The 13,505-nt window shown below is 38.0% G+C and overlaps 1 protein-coding gene across 4 annotated transcripts in view; it reads left to right on the top strand.

The window, feature by feature from the left end:
- Positions 1 to 7,855, top strand: part of LOC106875029 (lysine-specific demethylase 3A) — a 127,585-nt gene extending 119,730 nt beyond the window's left edge. For 3 of the 4 annotated variants that reach the window (XM_052972688.1, XM_052972687.1, XM_014922982.2), the window contains 13 exons: positions 564 to 664; positions 1,815 to 1,931; positions 2,079 to 2,249; positions 2,352 to 2,453; positions 2,584 to 2,687; positions 2,789 to 3,466; positions 3,573 to 3,744; positions 4,221 to 4,442; positions 4,549 to 4,674; positions 4,965 to 5,104; positions 5,222 to 5,398; positions 5,507 to 5,641; positions 6,128 to 7,855. In XM_052972688.1, the coding sequence (XP_052828648.1) occupies positions 564 to 664; positions 1,815 to 1,931; positions 2,079 to 2,249; positions 2,352 to 2,453; positions 2,584 to 2,687; positions 2,789 to 3,466; positions 3,573 to 3,744; positions 4,221 to 4,442; positions 4,549 to 4,674; positions 4,965 to 5,104; positions 5,222 to 5,398; positions 5,507 to 5,641; positions 6,128 to 6,196 (2,314 nt within the window). In that variant the 3' untranslated portion in view covers positions 6,197 to 7,855. The remainder of the gene's footprint in view (positions 1 to 563; positions 665 to 1,814; positions 1,932 to 2,078; positions 2,250 to 2,351; positions 2,454 to 2,583; positions 2,688 to 2,788; positions 3,467 to 3,572; positions 3,745 to 4,220; positions 4,443 to 4,548; positions 4,675 to 4,964; positions 5,105 to 5,221; positions 5,399 to 5,506; positions 5,642 to 6,127) is intronic. The other variant, XM_052972686.1, reaches the window with a different exon arrangement.
- The last annotated feature ends 5,650 nt before the right edge of the window (positions 7,856 to 13,505 follow it).

Below are 13,505 nucleotides of genomic sequence, written 5' to 3'. Positions count from 1 at the left end.
TATGTATACACACATACATATATATATGTATGTATACACACATACATATATATATGTATGTATACACACATACATATATATATGTATGTATACACACATACATATATATATGTATGTATACACACATACATATATATATGTGTGTATACACACATACATATATATGTATGTATACACACATACATACATATATGTGTGTGTGTATGGGGGGGGGGGGTTAGTGTATCTTCCAACTTTACAAAGTACTTCTGGAACTGTCCAATAAGCAACTGTAGTTAAATTGGAGTTGATTGGATATTCCAAATGGCGTTATTGTCAATCATTTAAAAAAATTTGACTAAAAGTTATCTACATCTAGTGTAAACATATTTGTTCCAGTAAGAAAAAATAAACAGCCCATTTGCAAGTGTGTGGGGGGTTAAAAGTGTCTACCATATTATCTTTTAGTTAGCATTTACTGTCTTGAATTTCGTGATACATTGTAATAGGCAGAGAAGTTTTTCATGTAAAAGAATTGGGGTTTTTTTTCTTTTTTTTATTCACCATTAATTTTAATTTTGCAGATTGCGTTACAGTCAGAAAGGTTTTCTTATGATTGCTGGGTTTTCTGAGCTCTCTGATGCCTATGCTAACGACATCAAGTCATGGGAACCTAACCTACCAGGTATGTTATTGAAACATGTTCAATAATTTGGCATATTTGTTGTGTGCGTGTGTGCATGAATAAATCTGTATAGTCCAACCCTTTTGCTACCATATTTCTCTTGACATATACTGGTTTTCTTTCAATTTAAGAATAATGAATAATTTAGCATAATTTTATTATGAAACTCATGCTTAGGACACAAATTAATGTGAAATTTTCATGCAAGGTTTTGATTTAGGTCACATTAAAACAGGAAGTGTGTATCCAGGAGTCAAGGGCATTACTAGGCATGTTGGTCTGGAGAGTTTTATTCTATTTTGATTTTGAATTGATTCAACTTTTGTAATGTGAACTGGGTTAGCAGAAACTACCCCCACCTGGGTTGAATAGATGAGTAATTCAATAACCTTTGTGATGTTTCTTTTAGTTTAAGGGTTCTCCTTGTTCAACTAGCTGGACCACTCAGCTAATAGAACTATAATTCAGTAGTCAAAACTTGTAGCAATTTACATGCATTTATTTTGTACATGCCTTTAACTTGTTAGCATTTAAATTGGCCATATCCAGCCATAATAATCTACCTGTTTTGTCTTTAAACTGACCAGATCTGACTTCTCGCACTTACCTTACAATATTATTCTAAAAATAATCACATAATTGAAATCAGGGAGATTTAGAAAGAGAAATCTGAATTCTTAAAGGTTAAAACTTACAATTTATTCCCTTAACTGTCTACAAGCTTTTGGGTCCTTTTTCTTTGTAATGCAATGTACCAGTGTGAAGGTGCATAGCCTAGTGGTTAGGCTGTTGCACTTATTACCACAAGTTCATGGGTTTGATTCCCAGACCAAGGAACCTGTTGCTCTAGTACCCCTTTAGATCAGGGTGGTATGTTAGCTTGCTTATCAAGCCAGCAGGATGGCATCTTTCAAAGGCTAAATCAATGAAAAGTGCATTGTGACCAATGATGTGTAATGTCTGATCAGTCACATGACTACAAATATACTAAGCCATTTTCAGTTTAGCTTGTCCCCCCAAACTTTTTTCTTGCCAAAATCTCATTGTTGTCTGTAAATTCGTGGATGATGTCAGAATATAATTTTTTGTAAAATAAAGACATAAATATATAATCTAAATTTATTTTTATTTCTAATTTTTAATATTCTAGTGAAATCTCCTGAAATTGATGTCAGCATTGCAAAATATATCCTCAGTAAAGTCGGAGATAAATTCTGTGAACTAGTGGAGCATGAAAAAGAAGCTAGATCTTGGGCTGGCAAAGACGGTAAGTTTTTAACATTTCAGTTATCTGTAAGATAATTTTGTTTCTTTTGAAATATGATTTTTGAATCGGAGCATAAACGTGTATTTTCTATAGGCAGTTCATTCAAAAAAAATAACCACGTATGACCTTTCTCTTTTTCCATTCCAGCCAAAGTTGCTTGGAAACGAGCTGTGACTGGGGTACGTGAAATGTGTGATGTATGTGACACAACTCTGTTCAATATACACTGGGTTTGCCATAAATGTGGCTTTGTTACTTGTCTGGACTGCTATAAGAGCCGAAGGCAGCTGGTAGAAGACGAAGCTCCTGAAGAGAAAAGTATGTTATGCTTTTTTTTTTTGTAAACTGATATAAAAATTTGTTGGAAATAGTGTTATTTGTACTGGAGGTTAATGTTACATCTGGTGTAATTTTCTTCAGCAGCTAAACTGCAACCTGAGCATGAATGGCTGACCTGTAGTGCTAACAGACAACCACATGAACCAGAGAAATTAATGCTGACTCAGATCATCCCTTCCAATGGTTAGTATTGCTTAGTCTACTTTTTTGCTCACTCTCTCCTGAATATAAATAAATAATGCTTAACATTAAAAGTATTTTCCTTTATAAAGTTGTAACAATTGGTCCTCCCTCCCTCTTTTTTTTTTTATAGCTCTTTGGGACCTTGGACAACGTATTCATGAAATAAGGAAGAAATGGGGTATAAAATCCAATTGTACTTGTGAATGTAATTCATCCAAAAATGGTGTGAATCAGGTATGTTTGTTTGCTTTTATTTGATTTCTTTATTGTTATCTAGTCTAGAAGTTGGGTTTGTTTGATGACAATCTAATTCGTTTTCAAATTTCATAATTCAGGAAGATAATCAAGAAACTGAGAACCACGTTTCCTCTGACAACACCAAGATACCAAATGGCACAGAAGATAACTGCAACAGTAATAAGAACAAGAAAATGCGAACCTCCCAACCCGAAAAGCTCTCCAATTATAACCCTGATGCCAACTCTCCACTATGTCTTCTAGCAGATGTTGCTATGAATTCTGAAAACAGTCGAGATCGCACTGATCCACTGCTGAATAAGAAAGAGGCTGAAGAGAAAAAGTCTAATACTCAAGAGCCCCTGTCACCAAATACTGGTGGTTCTGATAAAAAGACCCCTGGATGCTCCACTTTGAGAGAACTCTTAACAAAAACAGCTGGCAAAGTAAAGGCAGGAGCTGACAGTAAAAAATCTTCTAAACCAAAGACTGTAAGAGACACTCTTGAAGATATTATTCAATCTGTAGTTGGAAAGGCTTTTCCGAAAGAGAACGAAACTGTACCAATGATGAAATTGATGCATTATATACCTCGCATGGGCCCACGAATAATAGCTCGTGAAATTCCAATATTAAAACATACTTTAACGGAGACTAGTGTGCTCTATCCAGATGTTCCTCACTCTTGGCTTTGTGATGGACGCTTGCTTCGCTTGCATGAACCAAAGCACAAGAACAACCTCCCCATTTTTCAAGAACAGTGGAAACAGGGCTCTGTGAGTTACTTTTGATTTTCCTTAGATGTGTATTGAATTTTTTGAACTTTTAGCCGTTTATGTAGAAATTCAAAAAAAATTTTTTCTCGTCTACACTTTTTTTTAGCCTGTTCTTGTTTCTGGTGTGCAAAAGTACTTAAAGTCCAAAATTTGGAAACCTGAAAGCTTCTGTGAACAATTTGGTCATGTAGATAATGACTTAGTGAACTGTCGGACTGGAGATGTGTGGATTGGACACTCAATGAAAGTATTTTGGGATGGTTTTGAATATATAAGAAGTAAGTAGTGTTGCTCAACATATTTCATTAATTATATAAACGCCTTATATATCATCATCATCATTTAACGTTCGCTTTCCATGCTAGCATGGGTTGGATTGGTGAACTGGATGGCTACACCAGGCTCCAATCTGTTTTGGCAGAGTTTCTACAGCTGGATGCCCTTCCTAACGCCAACCACTCCGAGAGTGTAGTGGATGTTTTTACGTGCCACCGGCACGAAAGCCAGCCAGGTGGTTCTGGCAACGGCCACGCTCAAAATGGTGTATTTTACGTGCCACCTGCACAGGAGCCAGTCCAGCGGCATTGGCACGATTTTGCTCGAATGTCTTTACACATGCCACCAGCACAAGTGCCAGGAAGGCTACGCTGGGTACAGGTGCCATCACGATTTCGCTTTATGTATGTGTGTATATATATATATATATTTGTATTTTAAACATTTGGTGATTCTTTAATATCCGTTTGTTTTTCAGAACGTCTGAGGGATAAAAATAATGATCCAATGCTTTTAAAACTAAAAGATTGGCCTCCGAGTGATGATTTCAGTGATATCCTTCCTCAGAGATTTTTAGACTTGATGCAGGCACTTCCCCTTCCAGATTATACAAATCGTGTAGGAATATTGAATTTAGCTTCCCGCCTTCCAGATTTTCTGGTTAAACCAGATCTGGGACCAAAAATGTACAATGCTTACGGTAAATATCATTTATATATATATATATATGAGTTACAGTAAAAATGTAGTATCATAAGTACGTATTTTTCATTTATTTATTTATTCTTATTTACTGTTTCTTTCAGGTTCTGCTAGTTTTCCATCAGAGGGAACGACTAACTTACATTTGGATGTGTCTGATGCTGTAAATGTAATGGTCCATGTTGGGATCCCTGACGATGGACCGAATGGACGACAAGATCATATTGATGGTAAGTTCATCATCATCTTTTAACATCTTTTTCATCCTGGCATGGGTTGGTTTGACCAGAGCTGGCAAGCAGAAAAGCTGCACCGGGTTCCAGTCTGATTTGGCTTGGTTTCTACAACCAGATGCTTTTCCTAATCCCAACTACTTAACAGTGTGAGTTGGGTACTTATAACATGGCACTGGCATGTTTTTTATTAACCAGTTGAAACTGTCAAATATTGGTCTCTTGTTTTTGTTTCATTTTTCAAATATATATATTTTTAGCTAAGTACATTATCTTTTTCTTTCCAGCTGCCCTTAAAGCTATTGATGAGGCAGACTGTGATATTATTACCAAGAGACGGGTAAGAGAAGTCAATGAAATCCCAGGCGCTCTGTGGCATATTTATTGTGCTGAAGAAGCTGACAAAATTAGAGACTTGCTAAATAAGGTAAATTAGGGGTTCCACACTCTTATTATTTTTTTTTTTTTTACTCAGTTGTGTGGTCTGTCAATGCATGGTTTGATTTTATCAATTTGATGGGGTTTTTTTCCCTTTTGTTTTTAGGTTGGGAAAGAAAATGGACAGCAGATAGAACCTGATCATGATCCAATTCATGATCAAAGCTGGTATCTGGATGCTGAACTGCGGGACCGTCTTAACAAAGAATATGGTGTACATGGTTACACCATTGTACAATGTCTGGGTGATGCTGTGTTCATTCCAGCTGGAGCACCTCATCAGGTTAGTGTGTAAACAGTAAATAAAGCACCAAAAAAAAAAAAAAAAAATTCAATATTTTTAGTTTTAGATTTGTCTTTCACTTGCACAATTTCATTTTGGTTTTTTTAGGTACGGAATTTACACAGTTGTATCAAAGTGGCAGAAGACTTTGTCTCCCCAGAACATTTGAATCACTGTTTCCGCATGACTCAGGAATTCCGTCATTTGTCAGATTCTCACAGTAACCATGAAGATAAACTTCAGGTAATTTTCCTTTGGAGAAGATTTTAAATTTTAACTAAAATATAATCCTCCTAAAATCTAGTTGCAAAATAGTTGGCGTTTTTAACTTGTAAAATTAGAAGGGACGGGTGTGGCTGTCCAAAAAGTTTGCTTCCTAAAAGTGTCATCATAATACAAACAATGTCCTTCATTTCCAATATTCTGTGAAAAGATGTGTAGCCATGGGGAAATATTAACCTTGCTTGGAAATGAATGAGGGTTGACAACAAAAGGCATCTGGCCATAGAAAGTCCATTTGAAATTTTGTCTGACCCATGCAAGCATGAAAAAGTGGATGATAATGTGTTATGAGATGAACAGTAAAAATTCACTCTCAATGTTAGTTAGATATGACGCAGAGTAAATTAAGTTGGAAGAACTGCTTGATTTCGAAAAGATAAATATTTAAACGATCTAAGATGTTGTCTATCTCTGAAATTGTAAATTTGTTTTTTGGTTTCTTTTCAGGTCAAGAATATCATTTACCATGCTGTGAAAGATGCCATTGCTGTCCTCAGTGATAAACCTGTGGAATGAAATCCTCTTAAGTAGAGCTGTATACATCTTGCTACTTGTTTCTGGCTGGTTTTGTAAACAATGACCAAGACTGGCTGGACAGAAAAAACTCTGATAAACCTGCCAGCCAGCCATACCAAGTGACATCCCACCTACACTGCCAAAGTCACTCCTGGCACTCTTTTTTTTTTTTTTTTATCTGTTATTGCATTGTTATTAAAAGCCGTCTTTGTCCTTGTCAATCCTGCTAACTCTACTACATCCTACTTTGTGTTGTCAACTTAATGGTTGCAAGAAGTCTTTCAATTTTGAATTTGGATCCCTGGACAAAAAAAAAACATCAAGTTGCATGCTTTGCATAAATTGTGATACCTCTACATTCATGCAGCTACTGATATTTCACAAATATTTGATTCCTAACAGCAAAACTAGAAATTAATCAAGGATGAGGCCAGATGGTGTGCAAGATAATAAAGCAAAAATTGGATTTTATCTTTTTTTTTTTTTTCCCCTGAAAATTCATTTCCTGGCTGTGGAAACGTAAGAAGTTAAGCATCATTGAGTGTATCGAATTATTTTTGCCAATGTCAAAACTGTAGAGGACCTTGGAGCAGTTACCTATTGTCAGCTATGTTTGATACAACAGGCACTCAAGAATGGCAGTGCTTGTGCTGGCCACACTTTCTGCGATCTCATCTTCATGGCATTGAAGGAAAATTCATTGAACTACTATCACCCTCTTGATTATTTACCAAAGATAACCTCTATTTCTTTCAAAGTCATCTGATCTCTAGTAATATAATTTACTGAGGGTTTATTTACCATTTTAATCTAACAAAATAAATGAATTCCTTACATTCAGTGATATTGGTTGGCTGTGCTTAAAAAGTCCATCACAGCCCTGTGTGAGCAGCCAGAGTTGACAGTTGTAAATTGACATGCACTCTTATCAGACATTTCAACAGAAAATATCTGTTAACTGTCTCAATCATTACGACCTATGCCACCATCATTAAAAAAAAAATAATTAAAAATATATAATTAAAAACCCAAACCTTTGTAAAAGTTGTTTAGAGCATGATGGGGCCGTTCATTCATCACCCCCTAGCTGTCTGTCATTTATTTCATTGTCATTAATAAAACTGGTTGTTACTATTGATTCCAGTTCCTTTTTGTGTTGCCATCATTGTGATGAGGGCAGCATTTCACATAATGAAGCAGGGAAAAATTTGGGGCAGGGAAAGTAAACTGCTTATCTTTGTTTTTTTTTTTCCCTTGATACTCTCATTGGTTGTATTCTATCAGATCCTCTTTGAAGGCAACACTTGAACTCGGACTGCTTTCATGTTTGGTCAGTGCAGGTCAGTAGTGCATTAGACCCATTGAGTAATGTCCTCATTGTTACACCCACACCCCTCCAGACACATACTGCCACATGAACTAGGCACATTTTCACCTAACAAAAACTACATTGAACTTTTCCTCTTTTTGATTCATTGTTTTGACAGCAACCAAGAAGGATGGCCGGTATTCTAGCCTTTTGTAAAACTATAGAAATATTTTTATATCAAATGTCGCATATGTCACAGTGTTCAAGTGACTGAAATGTTATCACATATGGCTAGAATCCTAGAAAGAACTTGTTCAACCATTCTTAAAAATAAATTCACTGATTTAAAAGTTTGTGTTAAATTTTATTTTACTTTCTTTGTACATTTCCCCCTGTTAGAACCTGCAATTTCTTGTAATTAAACATCGGTGTCTCTGTATACACCAGCCACTTTGAATAACATGGGCTGTTTATTCAAAATCTGAAATGCTCTTTTTTCTCCTATCTTCAGAGATGAAATAGGATCCCCTCCCCTCTAAAAAGTTGTTCTATGCCAATATGTATTATATGGTTTTGAATTGTAGAATTTTTATAGAAATTTTTAAAGCAGGGTTTCAGTCTAAAGGGTGGTGGTCATTAATCTGTATCTACAAACATTATATAATGCCACAGTTTAAGCAGTATTCCACAGTACCCCAATTTTTCTCCTTTTACATTTTTAATTCCTATGCAACTTAGCATTACCGAACACTCCTATGCTTTAAGGTTTTAAGTTGGATAAAGTAAAGTAAGCCTACACTAAAATATTGATCTCTTCAGAAAGTTCGGCTTTTGTGTTGCTCACATATTGTTTATATACTTTTTTCTTCTATGAGAAAGATCTTTGGAATAATTATCCTTTACCATTCTCCAATGTTGCACTTGTAGATATATTTTAATTGGTGGCACTGTTATCTGCCATCCAATTTCAGTAAGTTGGAAATCTGATTGTGTCACACAAGCAGTAGCAACACTGTCACCACCCCTGTTTAGGTAAAAACTTGCAAAGAAATGATCAGTCATAAAAACAGAGGCAACAACAAACTATGTTTGCAATTGTATTTGTCTGAGCAAATCTGATTGGCTTTTGGTAATTGAAAACCTCTCAATCTCACTTGAAGCTGACAAAGTAATAACAAAAGCAAAACTATTTTAAGTAATGTAATTAAATCAGGTTTATATTTTTCTCAGCACAGACACATCATCCAGGTTCTTATTCACTTGCAACTTGCCCCTGATTGTAAGAACTTTCTCAACCCCCTGATCTTAGCAGTTAGATTAATATGCCAGATATCGCAATCACATCACCATCAAATTTTACATTTTCATTAAAAAGAATTATGCATTGTATATTAACCATGTGTCTGGAATTAATAATTTGATCATCATAGCAAAAATGGGTCTAAATAGCCTAACCTTTTCAATAGTCATTAGCTGAAAGATTTTAGAACCACCCAAAGGTCTTAACATTAAAACGATTCTGTTAAGCTAAAAACCCGGTCCCTTCTCTGCCCATGACTTTTCTTGGGGTTCAAATTGGACATTTGCCACATTGGTCTGGGATGACCTGCAAAGATCACTGACACTTTCCTGGACTATATTTTTATGAAATTTGCTTGGGGTTTTTTTTTTTTTAATTTTTTTTTTATTTCACTTTTTGGAAGGGACTGTGACCTGTAGAGTTTTTCAAATCAGATTGATCTGTTACTTGAAACCATTACAAATCAACAGCTGACAGACAGTAAAGGTAAAATCAAGGAGAAGGGCTGAATGGGATATGATGGAATACAATGAGTGATGAGTGCCTCAACAGAAGTGGTGAGCCAGTCCAGTCTCTGAAGAGTGTACTTAAATAATGGGCAGAATGGAATTTGCGTGTGCAGATAGCACTTTTGAGTTATGTGCATAACCTCGACAGCAGACTAGATAGATACGATAGGCCATTCTAGAAAAATAAGCAAGCAATGCATCTGGACCAAAAAAAATTGTGATTGACTTCGTGCCAAACATCCAAGTGGTCTCTCTCCTCAAATGTTTGTGTAATGTGTAGGGGTGATATATTATTACATTGTGGATCTAACAACCTGAGATTTACTAATGAGTTGTTTTATACTTTAAACTTCCGAACAGCAAAACCTGTTACGTGTGTTCTTAAAGAGGACAACTATGAGTTGAGGAGGGACATGCCTGAAAGTGGTTTCATAGTCAACTGTTTAAATCAGTGGTTCTCAACAGTGGAGACCCTCATAGCCATTTGATGCCTTAAAATTATATTTTTATGATTAAATATCAGGAATTGTGTGAAGAACGTTTAAATATAGTTGAAATATAACGAATTTATTACATATAAGTTTTGACACAAGGCCAACAAGATCGAGGTGGATCGATTACATTGACGAAGTGCTCAACTGGTACTTATTTTATCAACCTCGACAGCATGAAAGGCAAAGTCGACTCTGGTGGAATTTGAACTCAGAACGTAAAGACGGATGTAATGCCGCTAAGCATTTTGCCTAGCATGCTAACAGTTCGCCACCGCCTTTCATTACGAATTTTTAACAAGATCTTCCAGGGACCTGGTTGAGAACCACTGGGTTAGCTATTTCTGATGGGTCAGAAGAAGCATGTGCTGTCATGGATAACTATCATGTGACAAGTCAAGCTGATTTGGAGTGCCATAGGAACCAGGTGGTAGGATGAATGCAGTATTAGATGTGTAATTGATATTGACAATAATATTGTTAGGATGAAACAAAAGTGCAGACTATTATGGACTGAAGGAAGTTGTTTGGTGGTGAGAACGTGACGAGGCATTTGTGTGGGAGATAAAACAGCTGGGGGTTGCGAGAAAATGTTTCTGCTGCTGCACTATTGAAGAGAACGAATATGAAGGCTAAAAAGGGCTGTAAGTATTGAAGTCGACTTGGGAGACGTTTGAAGTGAGATAGACGTCCTCGAAGAGACATTGAAATCGGTGGTTAGCGAGAAGCAGTAGGGGAAACGTATTTTGAAAATTGACGAAAAGAGATTAGTCTCCCAGCATTCCCGATAAGTCGCGGTGAGAACGAAATTTAAGCATGCACATACATCTCTGCAGAGTACTTTTTCATTAGTGTAGCCTGGTTGTTGTTGGCACTCCGTCGCTTTCGACGTCGAGGGTTCCAGTTGATCCGATCAACGGAACAGCCTGCTCGTGAAATTAACGTGCAAGTGGCTGAGCACTCCACAGACGCGTGTACCCTTAACGTAGTTCTCAGGGATATTCAGCGTGACACAGTGTGACAAGGATGACCCTTTGAATTACAGGCACAACAGAAACAGGAAGTAAGAGTGAGAGAAAGCTGTGGTGAAAGAGTACAGCAGGGTTCGCCACCATCCCCTGCCGGAGCCTCGTGGAGCTTTTAGGTGTTTTCGCTCAATAAACACTCACAACGCCCGGTCTGAGAATCGAAACCGCGAGTCCGCTGCCCTAACCACTGTGCCATTGCGCCTCCACAGTGTAGCCTGGACTATACAGCTAAAATACATCACGGACTGTTGGTCGTAGGCGATGCGAAAATGTATTGAAATGAAAAAAAATACTGAGTTATCTCGCTTGACATGTTCAACTAACATATATATCAAGAATAGGGATTCGAAGAGCTCACAATTTGGCTCTCCCCTAAATGTATGCCTAACAAGACGGACACAACCAGTGTTGGTTTGTTTACATCCTCGTAACTTAACAAAAGGGAACAGCAGAATAATTACTCTTCCTCTCTTTCTCTCTCTCCACACAAGTTTAATTGTATCATCCGTTAGAAAATTTTATAGTTCTTTTATGACGTCATACTAGATTCGTTGTTTCTCCATTTCTTCAATGTTTTGAACATTTGAGCAGACACCGATGCTGGAGTTGTAAAGCTTTCAGACATTTTATCAACTTTATTATGATTGAGAAAGGTTTACTTCTACCGAAGAAAGAAATAGATGAACGAGTGTACATGCTTCAGTTCCATGTACGACTGTACAGAAATGAAACAGTTACAAAAAACACTGATGGTATTGTATATGATTTCACACATCATAACGAATGTCGGGTTATGACCGAGTGTAGATTGCGAAACAGGCGGCTGCAATAGTGTTCTGCAAAGGGTTTCTGGGGTAGCCTTATTCGACAGGGTACGTAACTCCGAGATCAAGATATCTCTCCAGGTCGAACCACTACGTCTCCGTATTGAAGGGGCGGTGGTGGGTCACGGCTCCGGTACTACAGACATGTGATTAAGATGTTGAAGGAAAGAATTGCAAGAAAGATTTTTCAAACAGAGCCACCTGGCAGGATACCTAGGGTTAAACCAAGAATGAGATAGTTGGATAACATCTATAGTCTCAGTTGGTCACGTTTGGGAATCCAGCAGGTAAGTTTAATGACCGTTGCTTATGATAGGACCCTGTGGAGGATGGTGCCTGAGGATTCTACTCCAACGACCTTCCCAGGAATAACTGAGCGGAGATGGATACATTACGAATAAATAACTATATTCTCTAGAATTTATTCTTTACAAATATATTTTTCTTCTTCTTTATCTACCGATAGTCTCATTGGTAACATTGATCGTGGAGAGGGTCGACCATCGGTACATAGCGGCGGTTCTCGGGGTGGCCGGGCTGGGCCCGACTTTCCGAGGCTGGATCGCTGCTTTGTACAGCAACATCGAGTCTGTCGTTCGAGTGAATGGTTTCCTTTCGAAACCATTCGAGATAAACCGCTCTCTTCGCCAGGGATGTCCCCTGTCTCCATTTCTGTATGTACTGGCTCTTGAGCCATTGCTGCGAAGGTTGGAGGCAATAGGAGGCAACGCGCGTGATCTGAGTGGAGAGAAGACGGCGACCGCGTATGCGGATGGCATCACCATCAACGTGTCGGATGAAGGGCAGTTACCTTGTGTAGAAAACGGCATCAGTAGATACGAAGCGGTGGCAAGAGCAAGAATTAATCAGGATAAGTCGGTCGGCTTGTAGCTCGGCAACTGGAGGGGCTATTCGATGCCGTCCAATAACGTTGCGGGTCGTTGGATGGAAGGTCCTGTTAAGATGCTAGGGGTCTGGTTTGACCCAGACTTCCAGATAGAGAAGAATTGGGGTGAGCTAACAAGCAAGGTAACTGCCCTAACCCAGATCTGGTCTGGAAGGGCGTTATCGCTGCTAGGAAGGGCGGAGGTGACGCGTATGTCTATTGCATCCGTTATCACCTACCATCTGACCGTTGTGCCTTGTCCTGATTCGTGGCTAAGCAAGTTGAAGAAACTCCTCTTTCGCTTTTTGTGGAAATTGGGGAGACGAATGGGTGTGCAATACCTGAACAAACCTAGATCACAGTAAACTGCTAAAAATTTAGCTTCAACAATCGAGCCAAAGAGGGAGCGATGTGACCGCTTGACTAGTGAGAAATAGCAGACAAATTTCCAACAACTCACAACAGACTGACTGGGTGTTCTGTACATAATAGACATGGGGAAAAGATGAGTTGGTCACGGCTGGAATGTCTTTGATCAACGGTCTATTTGATCAGAGTTGATACGAGCTTAACTTTAAAAACTGTTTCTACCATTGGCACAAGGCCTGAAATTTTGGGAGCGGAGTAGTCGATTACATCGACCTCAATGCTCAGTTGGTACTTATTTTATCGACCCCGAAAAGATGAAAGACAAAGTAGACATCGGCGGAATTTGAACTCAGAACGTAAAGCCGGAAGAAATACTTCTTAGCATTTTGTCCTGCGTGCTAAAGTAGGGAATAATGAATGAATAAGGCATGCATCGTAACAATTTCACAGTCGTAGCGCACTAAAACTACAGTTACCTCCCCTGATGCTAAGAGTAATGTCCCCTGTAAAAAGCAACTCTGCTTCAATTAAACAACGTAGAATAAATTCAACCTTTCCCGGATTTGGCATAACTACAGAGTTCTACCCCCCCC

The sequence above is a fragment of the Octopus bimaculoides genome, chromosome 14 (assembly GCF_001194135.2).
Source record: "Octopus bimaculoides isolate UCB-OBI-ISO-001 chromosome 14, ASM119413v2, whole genome shotgun sequence".
Taxonomy (NCBI): domain Eukaryota; kingdom Metazoa; phylum Mollusca; class Cephalopoda; order Octopoda; family Octopodidae; genus Octopus; species Octopus bimaculoides.
The sequence above is the reverse complement of the archived record's forward strand: the minus strand, read 5'-3'. Positions and strand labels throughout refer to the sequence as shown.